Below are 22,839 nucleotides of genomic sequence, written 5' to 3'. Positions count from 1 at the left end.
ACTGTAACCAAAAGACGTAGGTTAGCTCTCAGGAAGGACCTCCTGACTCTCAGGGTGGCATGCAGTGGTGACGCAATGGGCCCTGGAGATCAGAGGACTTTGGTTACCAGAAGACGTGGCCTGATGCTTGGGGCATATGGAAGCTAAGATGCAGAGTCACTTGTTGTTGGGGGAGTGGGAGGCTAAGCCTAACCTCATTGGCAGCCAGAGTGGCTTGAGCAGAGCAGAAGCCTCTCAAGGGCAGCCTATAAGGGTCATAGGGTTGTCAGATGGAGCACTGGGCAGCTGGAGTGCAGGATCAGGTGGGTTTCACCATGTTAGCCAGGATGGTCTCAATCTCCTGACCTCGTGATCCGCCTGCCTCAGCCTCCCAAAGTTCTGGGATTACAGGCATGAGCCACCATGCCCAGCCTGTTCCTTTCTTTTTATCCTTCCTTTTCTTCCTCCTCTATACTTGTTTGTTTGCTGCTTTTTCCCCTTCTTTTTCTCTCTCCTTTCCTATTTCCTCTTTATCCTCCTTTCCTTCTCCCCACCCCCATATTTCTCTGCCTTCACCATATATTGTCAATGCTGGACCCAAGCCTAGTGCTGAGTTGGGGCTTTTGAGCAGAGGCAGGCCTGAAAGGGCCAGCTGCAAGGAGGTTTCCCATGGCTTCCTGCCCACCATGGTGGTCCAGGTACACAGGAGGGCTCTAGATGCAAAGTTCTAGGGGCAGTCTTGCTGATTCTCCCTCTTCTCCCTGCCCTCTTTCTTTCAGAAAAAGATGCAAAGCCGAGTCACATTTGATACCATGGACTTCATTGCAGAGGAGGTATGCGTAGATCGAACCTTGCTGTGGGGGAATTTTCTTTCTGCACCCTGGCTTGGAAGAAACCCTGGCTGGGCATCAGCAGAGCTGGTTTCAGTCTAGTCTCTGCCACAAACTCAGCTTGTTACCCTGAGTTGGCCACTTCATTTCCTCATTAATAAAGTGGCTGATCTCAGTGATTCCTTCCATCCCTGGAGCTCCAAGACTGCGTATCTAGGAACCAGCTGTCACTGCATAGTTGAGCAGAACCAATGGGAGAGAGTCCCTGGGCTTGGACCCATGGGAAAACAGCAGGAAAAGAAAAAGCAGAGGATGTGAGAGTCCCAGAGAAAGGAAGAATTTGGGTGGTGGGAAAGGACTGACCTGTGTGAATTCTGGTTCTGCCCTGAATTCTCTGAGAGATGCTGGGCACACCTCTCACACCTGGGTGTCAGATACCCTTCAAGAGTCTTATTCGGGTGCAGCGCACCTGTTGACACTCGGAAGGCTGACGTGGGAGGATCACTTGAGGCCAGGAGTTCAAGACTGCAGTGAGCTATGGTCATATCACTGCATTCCAGTCTAAGTGAGAGAGCGAGGCCCCCTCTCTAAAAAAGAGTCCTCTCATTTTGATGAGGGAATGCTTTTATATCTGTGGGAGCTTTGGACTGTGTGACTTGTTCCCTGAATTTCAGTCTCATCATTGTTATCTTCTTGGCTTCTCTCCACGATATCCTGGGTATTAAATATTAAAATCCAATTTAAAATTTAAAAGAGCCTACCTATTTATAGGGAAGATCTGAAATTCTCACCAGTGCAGACCTGACTTGACCTGGCTTGGAGTAGCCATGTTGTTTTTTTTCTCAGGGAACGGGGAAAGAACAGAACTTTATAATGGGTGTCAGGGCCACCTGTGCCCATCTCCTGCCCCACCTCTTTCTCTTCTTGGAGCCCAGGTATGGCTTCTGTTGCCTGCCTCTCCTGGGCACAGCCTTATTTTTTCGTGCACCCTTGTGTATGAAGCATACTCAGTTCAGTCATCCAAGCCCTGTGTCTCTTCAGCTCTTCAGGCTGGCTGGTGTGTGACACTGGGCACTGAAGGTTAATCAGGCTCTATCCTTCAGGCAGGAGAAACTAGGGGCCTATGTGAGAGCCACAGCGCTCTAGATGTGAGGGCAAGTCTGTGCACCGCAGTAGAGGGAGGGAAGAGGCACAGAGGGAAAATTCTTTCTTATGGGCAAGGCCTATCGGTGGCCCTCAATTAAATCATGCCTGACTCTGGTTCCAACATAGAGAAGAGCAGAGAGCCAATTTATCCTCCCATCTCACCCTTCTGAGTAGCTGGCATTACAGGTGTGCACTCCTGAGCCCAGCTGGAGACTCAATGTAAAAACCAGCCCTTTGGCCAGATGTGCTGGCTCACGCTTGTAATCCCAGCACTTTGGGAGGCCTAGGCAGGAAGATTACCTGAGCCCTGGAGTTTTAGACCCATCTGAGCAACATACTGAGACCCTGTCTCTACTAAAAATTAAAAAATAAAAATAATCAGCTGGGCATGGTGGCTCACACCTGTAATCCCAGAATTTTGGGAGGCTGAGGTGGGAGGATTGCTTGAGCCTGGGAAATGGAGGTTGCAGTGAGCTATGACTGTGCCACTGCACTGTAGTCCGGGTGACAGAGTGAGACCCTGTCCCCCTGCCCCCACCCCACCCCCAAAAAACAATGAGCCCAGCCCTTTGTGTGATGCTAATGAGTATGGGGTTTCTTTGGGGTGATGAAAAGCTTCCAAAATAGTGTGGTGATTGTTGTACAACTCTGTGAATACATTTAACACTGAATTGTACACTTTAAATGGTGACTTACAAGGCATGTGAATTATATCTAAGTAAAAATTATATATAATATATAGTACACACACATACATAGTTATATAACCTGCCCCTCAGCACAATATTTGGATTCTGATGGAAAGCTAAGCCTCAGTATAGTCCATATTGAGCCTCTAATAATGCTGAACTTCTCATAGAGAACCCTTAGTATTAGAGAGGCTTAGAATCATAGACTCAATTATTGCAGCAACTCTCAGTGGAAACAATGGATACATTTTTAAAACATTGTTTAGAAAAACACTGAAGAAAGCAAGTTGCCCAAGTGATGTCTACAGTCTGACATTTATGTAAATTTTTTATTTTTAGTTTTTGAGACAGAGTCTCGCTCTGTCATCCAGGCTGAAGTGCGGTGATGCAATCACAGCTCACTGCAACCTCAACCTCCCTGGGCTCAAGCGGTCCTCCCATTTTAGTGCCCCTCAGTAGCTAGGACTACAGGTGTGTGCCACTATGCCTGGCTTTTTTTTTTGTTTGTTTGTTTTTGAGACAGAATCTTGCTCTGTCGCCCAGGCTGGAGTACAGTGGAGTGATCTGGGCTCACTACAAGCTCCGTCTTCTGGGTTCACGCCATTCTCCTGCCTCAGCCTCCCGAGTAGGTGGGACTAAAGGTGCCCGCCACCATGACTGGCTAATGTTTTGTATTTTTAGTAGAGATGGGGCTTCACCATGTTAGCCAGGGTGGTCTTGATCTCCTGACCTCGTGGTCTGCCCGCCTCGGCCTCCCAAAGTGCTGGGATTACAGGTGTGAGCCACTGCACCCGGCCCAATGCCCAGCTAATTTTTAAATTTTTTGTAGAGATGAGGGTCTTGCCATGTTGCCCAGGCTGGTTTCGAACTCCTAGGCTCAAGTGATCCCCCTGCCTTGGCCTCCCAAGTGTTGGGATTATAGGCATGAGCCACTGTGCCCAGCATCCACTTCTTAATAATGTCAGAATGGCAATTATATTTCGACACAAGTTTTGGAGGGGACGTTCACTCTATAGCAAGAGCCTACTGAAGAAGGGGCTACTCTTTTAGCTAATATGACCCAGTGGGGACTCACTGAGGGTGTGGCAGCATCTGAGCTGAGACCAGAATGATGAGTCAGCCACGTCCACGAGAAAACCCAGGGAACAAATATTCCAGGCAGAAAAACAGCCCGGGCAGATACCTCAAGACAGAGCCAATCTTAGCATGTGCCAGGAACCAGTAGAAAATTCCAGAGTAGAGAACAAAGGGAAGAGGTAGGAGATGAGGTTGGAGAGAAGCCATTGAGGGGTTTTCACAACTCACAGTGCCACTTCTCAGCAGGTGGGAGTGGTAGGTGAATGTGCTGGTCCATGAGGCCTGGTTCACTTGAGAAGAAAAGGTTTAGCTAATAGTCTGTCTCTGGAAGGTTCTCTTTGCTCATTAGTCTCCTATAGCACGCTGAGGTCTGGGATGAGACACAGGCGAAGTTCTCCCCTGATTGCTCTGTGTGTGTGCTGAGCAGACTCTGCAGGACCACTGGAGCCCAGGGAAGCCTGTATTGCCTGGGAAGGTCAGTGAATAGTACAGGTCGGGGGATGTCAGCATTGATATGTGTCAGATCTATTCCTAATCCTGCCTGAGTTTCTTCATCTGTCAAATGGAATAACAGTTATTGGGCTGGCAAGGATGCAGTGAGATGGGCATGTAAAATGTTTATCCCAGTGCCTGACACACAGTAAGCACTCATCACATATCAGCCACTGTGGTACAGGGAACGGGAAAGTACGAGCAGTACTATGGGGTGTTGCCCGCTGGCCCATGGGCGAAACTGCTGGGTCCCCTGTATCACTCTGGTCCTCTCTCCCCAGGGTCACTTTCCTCCAAAGGCCATTCAGATCATGCAGAAGAAGCCTTCCTGGAGAACAGAGGATGAGATCCAGGCCGTCTGTAACATCTTGCAGGTTCTGGATAGCTATCGGAACTACGCAGAGCCCCTTCAGCTGCTCCTGGCCAAAGTCATGCGCTTTGAACGGTCAGTGAGGGGCACAGCCCTTGGCCACCAAGCTGAGGCTGAACTGAGCAAAAGAGCCTGGCCGAGAAGGTGTGGCAGGTCCTGCCCACCCCTCTGTATAGTGTTAGCCATGAATGAAGTCTTCTGTCCATTCACTTTAGCACCCACTGCTATGGTTGCAGCACCCTTTATCTCACTCACTTATTGAGACTCTTAGAGAAGTAAAGGGCCATTAAATCTGGAGAGGATCTAGTAGGAACCTCAGAGAGGATCTGGTCCAATTCCCTCATTTTTCAGATAAGGAAACTGAGGCTCTGTGGGGGAAAATGGCTCCTTCTAGGTCACCCAGACCATAAGAAGCAGCGCTGAAACTGGAATCTAGGCTCTAAAAGTCAGAGTGGATCAGAGTTGATTGTACCATATCTAGATAGGCACTAGCACAGGGTCTGTGAACTTGAATGAGAAATGTCTCTATTTTCATTAACCTCTAGATGAAATTTATTATTTCCTTCAATCATGAATATAAGCAACAAACCACTATCATATTAGCCATCCCTGTGACTTTTCACTAAAAGAAATCACAGATATTTTCACATCATATTCGAGTTGTTGCAGATTTCTCAAAAAATTTATGTTCATCACATCTTCAAAATGATGGTAGTTATTAGATCTGCTGCTAGATCTTGTTATTCAATGTCCTAATAAAGATACAAATATATTGCTTTATCAAAAATTTGGTTTACAAAAATTTGTTAACTATAATTATGTTGGATTTTATTTTATACACTTAAAACATTATTCAGATTAGCTGGGTGTGGTGGTGGGCGTCTGTAGTCCCAGCTACTCAGGAGACTGAGGCAGGATAATCGCTTGAACCCAGGAGCAAAGGTTGCAGTGAGCCGAGATTGTGCCACTGCGCTCCAGCCTGGGTGACAGAGTGAGACCCCATCTCCAAAAAACAAAAAACAAAACAAAACAAAGGAAAACATTATTCTGTGAATACTTTACCAGATTGTCTAAGGGTCCATAATACAAGAAGTGCCCTGTACTAGAAAAGTCTGAGAGGTACATGTGGAAATACTGCCATTTCCAGGCCATCTCAGTGGCTTCAAGAGGGTCAGCCTAGCAGAATATTTGGGCAAGGCTTGTCTTGAAAATACAAGATATGACTGGGCACAGTGGCTCATTCCTGTAATCCCAGCACTTAAAGAGGCCGAAGCAGGAGGATCCCTTGAGCCCAGGAATTTGGCCAGCCTTGGCAACATGGTGAGACCACATCACTACACAAAAAATAAAAAAAAAATAGGTGGGCATGGTGGTGGTGGCATGCATCTGTAATCCCAGCTACTTGGGAAGCTGAGGCTGGATTACTTGAGCCTGGGAGATTGAGGCTGCAGCGAGCTATGATTGCGCCACTGCACTGCAGCCTGGGCAACAGAGCAAGACTCTGCCTCAAAAAGAAAAAGAAAAGAAAAAAGGAAATCTAGGATTTAAATTGACCATAGGTTTGTACCCTAATATTTTCCTCCATGGAAGTCATAGTCTAAGGAGTAAGCTCTGACTTGATTGTGGCTTGCTGTGACAACTAACTACAGATTGAGACCCTTTGTGATCAGTGCAGATGCTCCCAGGGGGAGATTATTACCCTTCAGCTGGCTTGGTCAAGAGTTTCCCAGAAGTTGTGTTTGAACAGGTAGCTTTGACAGGTGGAAGTGTAGATGAGGCAGAGAGGACCATTTGCTTTGTTCTAACCCAGTCAAGAAGAGTGTGTCACCACTGTCTATAAAGTAAGATTCTATGCCAGGCAGAGTGGTGTCATGGAAAGGAAAAGAACTGTGGCACTGGAAGCTCTGGAATTTTTGTTGTTGACAGAGGGTCTCGCTTTGTTGCCCAGGCTGGAGTGCAGGGGCGTGATCAAAGCTCACTGCAGCCTGGACCTCCCAGGCTCAAGCCTCCTGCCTTAGCCTCCAGAGTAGCTGGGACTACAGGCACACCACACCCAGTTATTTCTTTTAAATGTGTGTTTTTGTTTGTTTGTTTGTTTGTTTGTTTTTGAGACAGAGTCTTGCTCTGTCGCCCAGGCTGGAGTACAGTGGTGCGATCTCGGCTCACTGCAAGCTCCGCCCCCCGGGTTCACGCCATTCTCCTGTCTCAGTCTCCTGAGTAGCTGTGACTATAGGCGCCCGCCACCACACCTGGCTAATTTTTGTATTTTTTAGTACAGATGGGGTTTCACAATGTTAGCCAGGATGGCCTCGATCTGACTTCGTGATCCGCCCGCCTTGGCCTCCAAAATGCTGGGATTACAGGCGTGAGCCACCGTGCCCAGCCTTAAATTTGTTTTTAGTGGAGATGAGTTCTTGCTATATTGCTCAGGTTGGCCTCGAACTCTTGAGTTCAAGCTATCCTCCTCTCTCAGCCTCCCAAAGTGCTGGGATTATAGGTGTGAGCCACTGTGTCCAGCTGAAGCTCTGGAATTTAATGCCTCATGTGCCCCATGTGACCTCAGGCAAGCCACTTAACCTTTCTGAGCTTCAGTATCCTCATCAGTGAAATAAGGATAATAATAAGATTTGGGGGAAGATCAATTGAGGTGTTACTGTGAAAGACCTCTGCTAGTTGTGGTTTATTTCTGGGACTGGGAATTAGCAGCTTAGACAGGATTCTTCTAGTTGCCAGTATCTGAAAGCCCAGCTCAAGGGAATGTGTTCATGGCTCATGTATCTGGTAAGTCCTGGGATAGTTCTCCAGCTTCAGGCTGGCAGGAATTCAGGGATGTTGTTCATATAAGCGTCATCCTCCGCCAGACTCTCCCCTCATACTGGCGAGATGGCTGCTGCAGTCTCAGCTCCAAACTCATCTGTTTAGTTTTAATCTGATGGAAAGAAAGAAAAGCTCTTCTCAGTCACTCACATCAGAGCTTGGGATGAATTCTTTCTGAACCAGCTTGGCTTTGCTTGAATTACCACTGAGGTCAGTGATGCTCTGATTGAGTGTTGAGAAAGGGTAGTTTCCCCAAAGGAGAATCAGGGTGTGATTGGTGGAAAAATATGATCAGATGCTTGACAGCAAAAGCTACAGATGTCTGCTTTTGGAGATTCGGGTTCTAACTCTGACTTGATTGTGGCTTACTGTGACCTTCAGCAAGCTGTAGGTTCCTTGGGTCCCCCTTTCCCCCTCCCAAAAATGTTGGTTGAGCTTGATGGTCTCTGAGGGTCTTTCTGGCTGTAGTTGTAGTCATCTTTACTTCAGTGAACAGTGCCTGTGCTCCCTCATCTTCAAAATCTCATTTCCTAGCTGAATATTCCTGCTGTCTCCTAGCTAGTCATTATCACCTGGGCCATCTCCTCTTTCTTTCTTCTTTTTATTATCATTATTTTTGGAGATGGGTCTCGTCCTGTCAACCAGGCTGGAGTGCAGTGGCGTGATCACAGCTCACTGAAGCCTCTACCTCCTAGGCTCATGTGAGCCTTCCACCTCGGCCTCCTTTGTAGCTGGGACAAGAGGTAGGTGTCACCATTCCTGGCTAATTTTATTTTTTATTTATTTATTTATTTTTTTTGAGACGGATTCTCGCTCTGTCGCCCAGGCTGGAGTGTAGTGGCGTGATCTCCGCTCACTGCAAGCTCCGTCGCCTCCTGGGTTCACACCATTCTCCTGCCTCAGCCTTCCGAGAAGCTGGGACTACAGGGGCCCGCCACCATGCCCGGCTAATTTTTTTGTTTTTGTTTTTGTTTTTTTTTTTTTTAGTAGAGACGGGATTTCACCATGTTCGTCAGGATGGTCTCGATCTCCTGACCTCGTGATCCGCCTGCCTCGGCCTCCCAAAGTGCTGGGATTACAGGCGTGAGCCACCGTGCCCGGCCTTTGTATTTTTTTGTAGAGACAAAGGCTCACTATGTTGCTCAGGCTGGTCTTGAACTCCTGAGCTCAAGTGATTCTTCCACATCAGCCTCCCAAAATGCTGGGATTACAGACGTGTACCACCGTGCCTGGCCTGCCTCTTTCCTACATTGATAAAGATTCCGGGCTGATACTGGTTTGTAGCTCATGAAGCCCACAGCCACAATGGAGCCTGGGCAGTAGTGACTCCAGCCTGGTGTGGTCCTCTGTCCGTCCTCTGATTCCTGCCCTCAGGAGTTTGCCATAGAATCACGAGGCCAGTGAGTACTCTCTGAGAGGTCAGAAGAGGAGATGCTGCTGGGGGCTGGGTCAGGGAAGGCTTCCTGGAGGAAGTAGGACCTGAGTTCCTGAAAGGATCTGATAGTGTAGAAGAGAGGGAAGGCCACTGCAGGCAGGGGAGCAACATGGACAAACTGATGGAACAAAGTGGGTATCATCTGCCCTGAGCAGGGTGTTGGTTCCCCTGCTGCTGGTCAAGCCAGCGAGTCAGGAAGGAACAGAAGGTGGCAGTGTGGAGTGGGAGGAGGAAGAGCAGAACTGCTGAGGGCAGGGCCATGAGCTCAGAGCTGGGGGCAATGGCCCTGCCACAGGGGCACTTCCACAACGGCTGCTCATCAGTCCTGACAGAGACTAAAGGGCAGACTTTTTTTTTTACCCATTGTCTCCTGGGTAAAATCCAAACTTAGCTGAGCTTTGGAGGCCGTTTATGGTGGGACCAGTTGAATTTCTCTCCCACCACTCCCCTGACCTTGCCTTCTCCCATTTTCCTTTCCCGTGAGGTGCACATTATCTATGAAGTACATGTTATCCCTTGAATGTGCTGTGCTTCCAGCCACCTGTGCACCTTTGGTCATGGTGGTCCCTGTGCCTGGGACCCTCTTCCATCTCTTTGTCCACCTGGATGACTCACTTCAAGCACCATGCTAGAACCTTGTCTGACCTTCCTAAGGCCCCTTCTCTATGCTCCTCAATTAGCCTGCACTGAAATCTCTTAAAGCATTTGTAAACCTCGTTTACATCCTGTATGTGACCATAATTTTGAAAACAAAGTCTATGTTGTTCATTGTGCCTATTTTTTTTTTTTTTTTTTTTTTGAGACAGAGTCACCCAGGCCAGAGTGCAGTGGTGTGATCATGGCTCACCATAGCCTTAAACTCCCAGGCTCAGGTGATCTTCCCACCTCAGCCTTCCAGGCAGCTGGGACTATAGGTGTGCACCCCCATGCTTGGCTAATCTTTGTGTTTTTTGTAGAGATGGGGTTTCACCTTGTTGCCCAGCCAGGAGTTCAAGACCAGCCTGGGCAACATAACAAGACTCTGTCTCTACAAATAATAGAACAATTAGCTGGATGTGGCAACTTCAGGTCTCAGCTCAAATATCCCTTCCTTATTGATAGTAATAGTAAGAATAGCTAACACAGGACTGGGCACAGTGGCTTACTCCTGTAATCCCAATACTTTGGGAGGCCAAGGTGGGAGGATCCTTGAGCCCAGAAGTTAAAGACCAGCCTAGGCAACATAGTGAGACCCTATCCTTATCTCAAACTCCTAGGCTCAAACAATCCTCCCTAGGCCGGGCGCGGTGGCTCAAGCCTGTAATCCCAGCACTTTGGGAGGCCGAGATGGGCGGATCACGAGGTCAGGAGATCGAGACCATCCTGGCTAACACGGTGAAACCCCGTCTCTACTAAAAAATACAAAAAACTAGCCGGGCGCGGTGGCGGGCGCCTGTAGTCCCAGCTACTCAGGAGGCTGAGGCAGGAGAATGGCGTGAACCCGGGAGGCGGAGCTTGCAGTGAGCTGAGATCCGGCCACTGCACTCCAGCCTGGGCGGCAGAGCGAGACTCTATCTCAAAAAAAAAAAAAAAAAAAAAAACAATCCTCCCACCTTGGCCTCCCAAAGTGCTGGGATTACAGGCATGTGCCACCACACCTGGCCTCATGGTGCCTAATAGACACCTCTGATATTTAACTTATTGAATGAATGAAGGAAATGAATAAATATTGAAAGAATTGAGATTTGGACTTGCATACGAAATACAGAAAGTTCCTTCTGAGTTTAAGAACTCCTTGTTTGCTCTGGGCCTGGTCACCTCTACCCTAAGGGTGCCCTGTTGGGTAGTGGGCTGCTGGTAATTATGATAAGACCATTATCTGTGTCTCATTCTGGGCATACTCATCTGTATTTTACAGACAAGAGAAACCAGGGATCAGAGAGGGGATATCCATTGCTCAGTGTCACATAGCTAAGAGCAGAACCAGGATTTGGATCCTAGGCTAACGCTAAAGCCAGTCCTCCTAATCATTAAGCGACTCTACTAACCCATTCATTGCTTTCAGCATGTGTTCACTCATTTATTCCACTACATTCAATAAGCATTCACTGTGCCCAAGCACACGCAGCAGTGACCCAGACTGGCAAAGGCTCTGCTCTCAGGAAGCTTCAGTCCAGCCAAGGCAGGCAATGGGATAGGTGTTAGTGAAAGGCTCCAGCTTGACTGGCAGGGCTGGGCTGTCCTGAGGGCCCTTCTGGTCCAAGTCTGTGCTCTTATATCCTAGAGCAAAGAGCACAACCAGTCCAGAGCTCCTCCCAGCATGGACCTGCCCCCGTGTCACTACCCAATCAATTAGCAATGGTCTTTTCCCAGGTTTGGTCGCAGGCGTGTGATCATCAAGAAGGGGCAGAAGGGCAACAGCTTTTATTTCATCTACCTGGGCACAGTTGCAATAACCAACGACGAGGATGGCAGCAGTGCCTTCCTAGATCCCCACCCGAAATTGCTGCAGAAGGGTAGCTGTTTTGGGGTAAGCCTAGGGGAAGGACCCAGTTTCCTGGGGTGGAGTGCGTGGAGGTGACAGGACTTCTGCTAGAACCTCTCAGCCAGGCCCAGTCCTGCCTAGTACTCTGTACAAGTCACTGTCCCGTGTGGGCCCCAGTGCCCTTACCTGTCAAATGCTAATTGAGTTGGACCAAGATCAGCCTCTTCATCTGTGCTGTTTAAGAAGTATGTTCCTGATTCAGCCCTTTAAAGATGCAGTGACTCCACAGCGAGGACTCTCCAGCTTCTTCCCCTCTGGCCTATTCAGGCCTGTTGCCTCTTTTTCCATAAGCAGCAGATTAAGAAGAAGAGGAGTGGGCCACAGTGGGAGAATGTGCAGGAGAATAGAGGGGGCTGGGGAACATGCAGTCTGGTGAGGAGAGAATTCAGGGAGAAGCTGGAGGCAGGGAAGATGTGTGTAAGGCTGAGGACAGGAAGTGGAGGTGGCCTCACACTTGCCCTTGCGCTGTCCACCCAACAGGAAACGGACATTCTGCATGCTTCATTGAGGAGGTCCACCATCGTCTGTATGGAAGAAACAGAGTTCCTGGTTGTTGACAGGGAGGACTTCTTTGCTAATAAACTGGACCAGGAAGTTCAGAAGGATGCTCAATATCGGTTTGAATTTTTTAGGTGACTCTGCCTTCATTCAACGTTTTTTTCCCCTTGTGTGTTTATTAGCTGCCTGACTTTGTCTGTCCTAGGCCTGGTGGGAAACATACTGTTTGCTGTTCTCTCTATCTGGGATGCTCTGAAGTCCCACCTCCTACCCACCTTCTCTCTCTGCAAACTCCTACTATACCTTCAGGTCTTAGCTCAAATATCCCTTCCCTATTGATAGTAATAGTAAGAATAGCTAACATGGGACTAGACACAGTGGCTCACTCCTGTAATCCAAGCACTTTGGGAGGCCAAGGTGGGAGGATCGTTGAGCCCAGGAGTTCAAGACCAGCCTGGGCAACATAGTGAAACCCTGTCCCTACAAAATAAAAAATTTAAAAAATTAGCTGGGTGTGGTAGCACATGCCTATAGTTTCAGCTACTTAGGAGGCTGAGGTGGGAAGATCACTTGGGCCCAGGAGTTTGAGGCTGTGGTGAGTTGTGATCACATACCACTGCACTGCAGCTTGGATAACAGAGCTCAGTCCTAGTAGCTAGGACTATAGGTGTGCTGCCACATCCAGCTAATTGTTCTATTATTTGTAGAGATGGAGTCTTGTTATGTTGCCCAGGCTGGTCTTGAACTCCTGGTCTCGTGATCCTGCCACTTTGGCCTCCTAAAGTGCTGGAATTACAGACATGAGCCCCCGTGCTCAGCCCAAACTGTAATTCTTTTTTTGTTTTTTGAGACAGGGTCTTGCTCTGTTGCCCAGGCTGGAGTGCAGTGGCATGATCTCATCTCACTGCAACCTCCGCCTCCTGGGTTCAAGCAATTCTCCTGCCTCAGCTTCCCACGTAGCTGGAATTATAGGCATGCGCCATCACTCCCAGCTAATTTTTTTGTATTTTTAGTAGAGATGGGGTTTCACTATGTTGGCCAGGGTGGTGTTGAACTCCTGGCCTCAAATGATCTGCCTGCCTTGGCTTCCCAAAGTGCTGGGATTACAGGCGTAAGCCACCGCACCTGGCCCAAGCTATAATTCTTGATTGCGTAGTAATTTCTTTACAGTTTATATGCCCCCTCAGACAGTAAGCAATATGGTGACGGGGACCAGATATGTCTTTGTCACTACTATAATCCTTATGTTGTCACACTGCCAGACACATGCAGGTGCTCAACAAATAAATATTGAGTAAGGTGAATAACAGGATAGAAATAATTACAACCACATGTGAGTCAGAAAGTAAGCACCGTAACTGGGTATCATATTTAACGTAAAAGCAGAACTCACACATGGCAAAAGATTTTTGGTTTTTGAATACTTACGTACATGAAAGGCCACATAAGGATATACAAGTGAAATCTCATTTAATTGCTCTTCAGTTATTTGCCTTTATGTAAAAGGAGTAAAAATCCAATGAAGTATCTGCACTGGCCCTGAAAATTCAGGTTGTAGGGCTGCACAGCTACAGAGAAGTGTGATGGCTGAGGGGTCTGGTTCCTGTGGCTGGGGCTGAGAGAGGTAGCTTCTTCCATTGGAAAAGGGGGGATTTAGTCCTAAAGGGAGGAGCTATTCTTTTTTTTCCTTTTCTTTTTTTTCATACTGTGGAAAAATAGGTCTGACTCCAATCTCAGCTCTTAGGTTGTCAGTGATGTGACCCTGGGTAGGTCCTCCTGCTCTGTAAAATGGGGATAAGGATACGTTTCTCCCAAGGTCATGGTGAGGATGGAATGGGATGGTCGTGGGAAGTGTATGGCCCAGGGCTTGGCGCATGGTCGGTACTTCTTCTATGGTGGCCCTACTTTTCTGCTGGTGTCTCCAGACCTTCACCCCTGACATGGCACTGAGCATGTTCACCTCTGGTGCCCTGACCTTAACTCAGTGCACACGTTGAGGCCTGAGTCACCTTGAGTTAACCTGATTCAACGAACTCAGTCCACCTGAGTCAGTTAAGTTCCGAGCCCTTAACTTGTTGGAGGCGAGAAACTCTGAGATGATTGTTGGCAGCCCTTGGAGCCGCATATGAAGGCGGGCAAGCCTGTGAAGGTAGTGTTCAAGGTCAGGGGAAGGGGCAGTCACTGCAGGGTGGGTTCACCCACAGGGAGCAACAGGCAGAAAGAGGGGAGTCCAGACTTGTCCCACTCCCCAGGCCCAGAGCTGAGTATTTGAAGCCAACAGGCCAGGGGGACATGGGGGTTGGATGAGCTGCCCAAAGCAAAGGTAGGGCCAGAACTGCTGAGCTGGGGGACAGAACAGCTGTGAGCTGGAGTAGGGACTAGCTTCATGAGCCACGGTGGGGAGGGATGGCAGGGCTGGAGGCGAACATTCTTGGAAGGAGGAGCAGAAGTGAGAAAAGCACAGAGGCTGGATCACCCAGGGGCATCTGAGCAGCAGCAAAGAGGGGAGCTTGACTGGAGGGGAGGACCTTGGGAAAAGGTGGAGGGAGCCAAGGTGATAGCAGGTAGGAGAGTAACTATAGGCAAGGCCAGGTGATTGGGCAGGTACCAGTGAAATCTTCCACCCAGGCATCTTCCACAGGAGAAGAGCATGTGCCCTCTGCAGATTGCTAATGTCTGGGCACCTTGTATGATGGGGGTGATGAATTCTAACAGGTTCTTCCCACAGGAAGATGGATCTGTTTGCATCATGGTCTGATGAGAAGCTCTGGCAGCTTGTAAACATGTCGAAGATAGAGAGGTTCTCGTATGGGCAGCTGATCTCAAAAGACTTTGGAGAGTCATCCTTCATCATGTTTATCAGCAAGGTGAAAAGTCTGGGGGTTGGGATGAGGGTGAACCTCTGAGGAGCATGCCTAAGATCATGTCCTGTGGCCTGATGGTCAGTTTGAGCCCCTTTCAGAAACCTGTGCCATTTACTTCCTTTTCAGAGTTTCCATGTCCCAGCTGTAAGAGGCCTGCCTGTCTCAGAGCGTGGCTGGAGACATTAAGATATATGGCTATTGTGTTAGAAAGAGGACCCAGGGATTCTCCGGCCTTGAGCGCCTAAGCATGCTTATTTACATATAGATGCATATTTAAATCATGCATTTGGCTGTTGAATCTTAGTGGTGCCAGATCACTTTTAAAATTATTTGTTTGTTTGTTTGTTTATTTAGAGACAGTCTTGCTGTTGTCAGCCTGGGCTGGAGTGCAATGGCGCAATCTTGGCTCACTGAAACCTCTGCCTCCTGGGTTTTACCAATTCTTCTGCCTCACCCTCCCAAAGTAGCTGAGATTACAGGTGTCCACCACCATGCCCAGCTAATTTTTGTATTTTTCGTAGAGATGGGGTTTCACTATGTTGGCCAGGTTGATCTTGAACTCCTGACCTCAGGTGATCTGTCCACCTCGGCCTCCCAAAGTGTTGGGATTACAGGCGTGAGCCACCAGGCCCAGCCTATTTATTTATTTTTGAGACAGAGTCTTGCTCACTCTGTGGCCCAAACTGGAGTGCAGTGACGCAATCTTGACTCACTGCAACCTCTGCCTCCCGGGTTCAAGTGATTCTTCTGCCTCAACCTCGTGATTAGCTGGGACTACAGGTATGTGCCACCATGCCTGGCTAATTTTTTTTGTATTTTTAGTAGAGATGGGATTTCGTCACACTGGCCAGTCTGGTTTCAAGCTCATGGCCTCAAGTGATCCACCTGCCTCAGCCTCCCAAAGTGCTGGGATTGCAGACGTTAGCCACCAAACCCCACCTTAAATTATCTTTAAATTGTAAAAGTGATATGATCACATTAGAAAACTTTCTGGAAAAAGGGAAGAAATCATCCATAAGCCCATCATCTCAGAGTAGAGTTTCAAAAGTGGAATTTCTTGGTATCATAATTTTGTTTTACAAGGCAGACTTTATTCAAAGGGGCCGTAGCCATAGGTATAGGGACCACTGCAGTGGAGTCTTGCAGCCAGAGAGAGAGATTGGACTCAACTCTCAGCATCATAATTTTTATGGCTCCTGCAACGAATTGGCTCTCCAAAAGGAGAGACCCACCTTATCTAGTGTCCAGGATGTACATTTTTGTTGGTACTACCACAGCTCTGCCAGCCTTGCATGTCATTTTTTCAGAAGTTTTCTGGTTTATTAGGTTGCAATTGCTGCCATACTGAGGATTTGATATTTTTTCTGACTACTAGTGAGATTTATCATGTTTGTTTATGATCTACATTTTATCTTTTGCAAATTGCCTTATGTCCTTTGCTACCTTCTCTGCTGGTTGATAATGAAAAGAAAATCTCCCATTTCTCAAGTGCTTACTGTATGCTAGGTTCTGTGTTTCACATGCTTCATCTCATTTTAGTCTCTATAGCCCGAAGGAGGTTGGTATTGTTATTATTCCCATTTTACAGAGGAGGAAACTGAGGCACAGTACGGTGAAGTGGTTATCCAAGGTCACACAGCTGATGAGGTGCACAGGCAGGGTTCAACCCAAGTCTCTCTGACTCCAAAGCTCTTTTCAAGAACTTGGATTTAGAATTTGGGCTGACCTTTCTGTCTGTTTCTTACAGGTTGACACCACAGGCATTTGTTGAGTTTTTGCCAAGGTCATGACACATTGGTCCAGGCTCTGGAGGGATACAAAGATGAAAAAAACTGGTTTTCTCTATAGATCTCCTCCACCAGATTCCACACATAGACAAAGAAAAGTGTCACTGCTGAGTACCAAGTGATTGGTGCAAACTCTGCAAGTTACAAGAATTCAGGAGAAGGAACTCTCTAAAGGCTGGAGGCTTTAAGAAGGGCTTCCTGGAGGAGGTGAGGTGGGAGATGAGCCCTGACATATTTAACCATTAGACAAAAGGAGGAAGCAAGATTGGTTGTGTGCTGGCACTGGCTTGTACCTGCCTGTGAGAGCTCATTGTTAAATTTTCAGGAATTTTGCTAAACCTAATAATTATTAAAAATTAGATGCTATAAACCTACAATTAAATAAGTTATATGGAAAATTAGGAGCTGGGCATGGTGGCTGATGCCCATAGTCTCAACAACTCAGGAGACTCATGCAGGAAGATCATTTGAGCCCAGGAGTTTGAATCCAGCCTGGGCAACATAGCAAGACCCTATCTCTAAGAAAAAGACAGACGAGAGAGAAGAGAGAAGGGGAGGAGAGGGGAGGGGGATGGAAAGAAGGCTCGAGCAAGCAAGAGAGAGAAGGAAAGAAGGAAAACAAGAGTAATACATACTGAAAACTCATCATTTCCTACTGATGTTACTGCATTTTTACTAGTTTTTCTCTTCAGGTTACGTCTATTGTGTCTCTATGGTAGAAATACTATGCAGTTGTGAGCATCTCTTCCCAACTCCACATTCAGTGCCCTCATGTTGGTAGCTTACAATCAGCCATGGTTGGATAATTTATATAATGGAATCAGCAAACACCCTAAGTCAGATCTTGGTTTAGGGCTTTGCTGATTGTCTTAGGAAAGTGATAAAAGAAAATGCTTATAATGCAGATTAAATTTAAAAGTGGCCTGGGTCTATAGCTGCTACACTGCGAAGAGAATGAAGTCGCCTAACAATATTTAAAAGCTATCATCTCTCCAGGTGCGGTGGCTCACATCTGTAATCCTAGCACTTTGGGAGGCTGAGGAGGGTGGATCACTTGAGGTCAGGAGTTCGAGTCTAGCCTGGCCAACATGGTGAAACCTTATGTCTACTAAAAATATAAAAATTAGCTGGACGTGGGGGCGTATGCCTAATCCCAGCTACTTAGGAGGCTGAGGCAGGAGAATTGGTTGAACCTAGGAGGCTGAGGTTGCAGTGAGCTGAGATCTCACCATTGCACTCCAGCCTGGGCAACAGAGTGAGACTCCATCTCAAAAACATAAAATAAATAAAAACAAATAAAAGCTATTATTTGGCTGGGTGCGGTGGCTCACGCCTGTAATCTCAGCACTTTGGGAGGCCAAGGCGGGTGGATCACTTGAGGCTGGGGGTTTGAGACCAGCCTGGCCAACATGGTAAAACCTTGTCTCTACTAAAAATACAAAAATTAGCCAGGTGTGGTGGTGTGCACCTGTAGTCCCAGCTACTCGGGAGGCTGAGGCAGGAGAATCGCTTGAACCTGGGAGGTGGAGGTTGCAGTGAGCTGAGATCACACCACTGCACTCCAGCCTGGGTGACAGAGTGAAACTGTGTCTCAAAAAAAAAAATTAATTAATTTTTAAAAAGCTATTATCTCATTCATCATAGAAGTTATACCATTGAACAAGTGAAATTCTGACATACATAGTGCTAAAGCTAAAAAAAATTTTCAGTTTAATAAATATAATTTATGTGAGGGTGAGAAATAGAACAGTATATCACAAGTCAGATTTAATAACATTGAATTTATTGGGAAGAAAATGGATTGGGATGCAACTTCATTTGTCCAATCATGGTTGAGTTGCAACTATAAACTGGCCATGGATACAAGAGTTCAGCCAAAACCCACAAAAGAATTCTGTGAGAGCTGATTGGCTGTATGGAATTTCCTGTGTGGTATATTTTATTATTTTCTTGTATGGTATATTTTATTGTTTATAAATTGTGTATAACACATTCTTTATAACAGTAAGGTTTATATACGTGCATATGTTTTTCAGGAAAGCTGGTTGTTAAACTTACCAGCACCACTAGGGGAGTGGTGTGTGTGTTGTTATTCTTGGCTCAGTCCCAGAGAACAGAATCAAGTCTAGTTAATATAAGTAGCAAAAGATTTATTGCCAGATGTCAATTGGCAGTTCCTTCTCCTTAATATTTGCTTCCTCTGTGCTAAAATTTTGAGGTGATCACCTCTGCCATCTCTCTCCAAATTTAGCTCTAAGCTCTTTGATACTATATAGCCAGGAAAGATGAGGGGATGTGTGGTGAGGGATAGAAATCCTTTACAATATTTTCTTTAATCAGCATAATGATTACATTCTGACTGGCAGAAAGCGGGGGGTGGTTCTTCATCTGTTTTGCCTCCATTGCTTCATCTGTTAAATGGAACCACTCACCCTGTAAAGTCTGGTAAGGATGAGATTCAGTTTAGCACATGCTTACTCAGTGAGCATTCCTCCCGAGCAGCACTTGGGAACTAATTTCTTCTTCTTCTTCTCCTTCTCCTTCTCCTTCTCCTTCTTCTTCTTCTTCCTTCTTCCTTCTTCTTCCTTCTTCTTCCTTCTTCTTCCTTCTTCTTCCTTTTTCCTTCTTCTTCTTCTTCTTCTTCTTCTTCTTCTTCTTCTTCTTCTTCTTCTTCTTCTTCTTCTTCTTCTTCTTCCTCTTCTTCTTCCTCCTCCTCCTCCTCCCTCTCCTCCTCCTCCTCCTCCTTCTCCTCCTTCTCCTCCTCCTCCTTCTCCTCCTTCTCTTCTTCTTCTTTCTTCTTCTCTTCTTCTTTCTCCTCCTCCTCCTCCTCCTCCTTCTCCTCCTCCTCCTTCTCCTCCTCCTCCTCCTCCTCCTTCTCCTCCTTCTCCTCCTTTTCTTCTTCTTCTTTCTTCTTCTCTTCTTCTTTCTCCTCCTCCTCCTTCTGCTCCTCCTCCTCCTTCTGCTCCTCCTCCTCCTTCTGCTCCTCCTCCTTCTGCTCCTCCTCCTCCTTCTCCTCCTCCTCCTTCTCCTCCTCCTCCTCCTTCTTCCTTCCTCTTCTTTCTTCCTCTTCTTTCTTCCTCCTCTTCCTCCTCTTCCTCCCTCTCCTTCTCCTTCTCCTTATTCTTTCTTCTTCTTTCTTCTTCTTCTTCTTCTCCTTTTTTTTTTTTTTTTTTCTGAGACAGGGTTTCACTCTTGTGATCCAGGCTGGAGTGTAATGGCACGATCCCGCCTCACTGCAGCCTCCACCTCCTGGGTTCAAGTGATTCTCCTGTGTCAGCCTCCTGAGTAGCTGGGGTTACAGGTGCCTGCCACCACGCCTGGCTACTTTTTGCATTTTTAGTAGAGACGGGGTTTCACTATGTTGGCCAGGCTGGTCTCAAACTCCTGACCTCAGGTATTCTGCCTGCCTCGGCCTCCCAAAGTGCTGGGATTACAGGCGTGAGCCACTGCACCTGGCGGGGAACTCATTTCAAAATGCAAATTCTCAGGCCCACCCAAGAGCTACTCAATCCAAAACTTTAGGAGGAAGGGCTCAGTGATCTGTGTTTTAACAGGGCTTCGAGATGATTCCAAGGCACACTGATGTAGGAGAAGCCCTGACCTAAGGGAGGAATTTTTAAATTTTGGTAAGCATACGAACATGTAGGGTGCTTCCTAAGGGAGGAATTCTCAAATTTTTGTAAGCATACAAACACATAGGGTGCTTTTCAAAAAGCAGATTGCTCTCTCACCCCAGAGACTGATTCATTAACTCTGGAATCTGCATTTGAGTAAGTGCTGTAGGGGATTGTAATGCAGAGGTGCTGAGACTTCATTCTGAAAAAAATAATGTGAAAGTCATTAAAAGACAGCAAGGTAGGGAGCTCTTGGCCAGAAGATGAGTCTAGTTTGTTCCTTACAGTGTTTTATTAAAATCTGATTTAATCATCAATGTGAAGATTTTACATAAAAATTCTGATTTCTGGCTTTTGAGAATTCAGAGGATCAGGCAACACCAAGCCATATTTTGGTACAGCACCCCCTCCCCTGCCCCCCAACCCTGGCTGGAAATGAAAAGCACCAGCCCCCTCTAAAGGACTCCTCTTTTCTCTCTCTTTTTTTTCCTGCCTGGCTAGCGTTTTGAGTGTTCATCTCTGGGAGAGAGACCAAGCTGTCCCGACTCCTGTAGTTTACTCATGTTGCCACTAGAGGGCGAAATCAGCTGCGGGTGGTTGGACACCCTTGGGACCTCAGAAAGCTAGAGAAGATTTCCTGATGGCATCGAAAACTTAATGCCCACTATCAATGCATTTCTAACAGTTTATCATTGGGGGACACATAGTGAAACTGTTCTCTCCATAGATGCAATTAAAGACCCACTAAATACTTAAGGAAACCGGGTTCATATTGTTTCTCTGGCACCTGCAGTTCCCCTGTATCTAAAAAACAAACAAAAAGTATGCAGTAAAGATTTCAAATCTAAACTTTACAGCTTCATAAATTTTTATATAAGTATACACATGTGTGATCATTACCCAAATCAAGATAAAAAACATTTCCACTACTCCACAAGGCTCTCTTGTGCCCCTTCCTAGACAAAATCCCCCCACAAAGCTTAGCACTGTTACGGCTTATGTCACCACAGGTTACTTTTGCATGTTTTTGAACTACATATAAATGGAATCATACAGTGTGTATTCTTTGTGTCTGACTTCTTTTGCTCAACTGAATATTTGTTATTTTTAGTTTTATAAATTATGGTGTGCATAGAATAATATGTAACCATTAAACATGATACTATAGAACCATATTGTTTGGCATGAAAGAGGTCTTTGATATATTATTGAGTTTCTAAAAAAGTTACAAGAGTCAGTTTTACATAAATGAATTCATTGATGAAAAATTGTAGATATACATTTTATGTGTTCATAGAGAAAAGTTTGAAATAATATTCACTAATATGTTACTACTAGTTATTTCTGGGTATCAGGATTAATGTAGTTTTTATCTCTATGTTTTTCTGTCTGGTTTGAATTTTTTTTTTTTTTTTTTTGAGACGGAGTCTCGCTCTGTCGCCCAGGCTGGAGCGCTGTGGCCGGATCTCAGCTCACTGCAAGCTCCGCCTCCCGGGTTCACGCCATTCTCCGGCCTCAGCCTCCCGAGTAGCTGGGACTACAGGCGCCTGCCACCTCGCCCCGCTAGTTTTTTTGCATTTTTTAGTAGAGACGGGGTTTCACCGTGTTAGCCAGGATGGTCTCAATCTCCTGACCTCGTGATCCACCCGTCTCGACCTCCCAAAGTGCTGGAATTACAGGCTTGAGCCACCGCGTCCGGCCCTGGTTTGAATATTTTTAAACTTTTAATTTTGGAATAATTTTAAATTCATAGAAAAATTATAAGAATAGTACAAAGAACTCCTGTAGCTGGGACTACAGCCATGCACCACCATGCCCAGCTAATTCAGCTAATTTTTTTTTTTTTTTTTTTTTGAGACAGAGTTTCGCTCTTATTGCCCAGGCTGGAGTGCAATGGCGTGATCTTGGCTCACAGCAACCTCCGCCTCCTGGGTTCAAGCGATTCGATTCTCCTGCCTCAGCCTCCTGAGTAGCTGGGATTACAGGCATGCGCCACCATGCTTGGCTAATTTTGTATTTTGCATTTTTTTTTTTTTTTTGAGACGGAGTTTCACTCTTGTTGCCCAGGCTGCAGTGCAATGACGCGATCTTGGCTCACTGCAACCTCCGCCTCCTGGGTTCAAGTGATTCTCCTGCCTCAGCCTCCTGAGTAGCTGGGATTACAGGCATGCGCCACCGCACCCAGCTAATTTTGTATTTTTAGTAGAGAGGGGTTTTCTCCATGTTGGTCAGGCTGGTCTCGAACTCCCTACCTCAGGTGATCCGCCCGCCTCGGCCTCCCAAAGTGCTGGGATTACAGGCGTGATCCACCATGCCCAGCAATTTTGTAGTTTTAATAGAGACAGGGTTTCTCCGTGTTAGTCAGGCTGGTCTTGACCTCCTGACCTCAGGTGATCCGCCTGCCTTAGCCTCCCAAAGTGCTAGGATTACAGGCGTGAGCCACCGCGCCAGATTAATTTTTGTATTTTTAGTAGAGACAAAATAATTTTGTGTTTTTGCCATGTTGGCCAGGCTGGTCTTGGACTCCTGGGCTCAAGTGATATTCCCACTTCAGCCTCCCAAAGTGCTGGGATTACAGGCCGTGAGCCACTGTGCCTGGCTTTTATTTAATTCTCATGCTTCTTCAGTTACTTGAACTTCTTATGGTAAGTAAATAATATTTTCATTAAAAAGAAAGAAAGAAAGAAAAAAGGAAGGAAGGAAGGAAGGAACGAACG

The 22,839-nt window shown here is 46.7% G+C and overlaps 1 protein-coding gene across 8 annotated transcripts in view; it reads left to right on the top strand.

Annotated features, from left to right (window-relative positions):
* LOC105496283 (cyclic nucleotide binding domain containing 2) overlaps nt 1–22,839 on the top strand; it is a 77,566-nt gene that overhangs the window by 21,895 nt on the left and 32,832 nt on the right. For all 8 annotated transcript variants that reach the window (XM_071079433.1, XM_011766550.2, XM_011766555.3 and 5 more), the window contains 5 exons: nt 759–812; nt 4,495–4,658; nt 11,188–11,344; nt 11,840–11,991; nt 14,586–14,724. In XM_071079433.1, coding sequence (XP_070935534.1) covers nt 759–812; nt 4,495–4,658; nt 11,188–11,344; nt 11,840–11,991; nt 14,586–14,724 — 666 coding nt within the window. The remainder of the gene's footprint in view (nt 1–758; nt 813–4,494; nt 4,659–11,187; nt 11,345–11,839; nt 11,992–14,585; nt 14,725–22,839) is intronic.

Source organism: Macaca nemestrina, chromosome 15 (assembly GCF_043159975.1).
Source record: "Macaca nemestrina isolate mMacNem1 chromosome 15, mMacNem.hap1, whole genome shotgun sequence".
Lineage (NCBI taxonomy): Eukaryota > Metazoa > Chordata > Mammalia > Primates > Cercopithecidae > Macaca > Macaca nemestrina.
The sequence above is the reverse complement of the archived record's forward strand: the minus strand, read 5'-3'. Positions and strand labels throughout refer to the sequence as shown.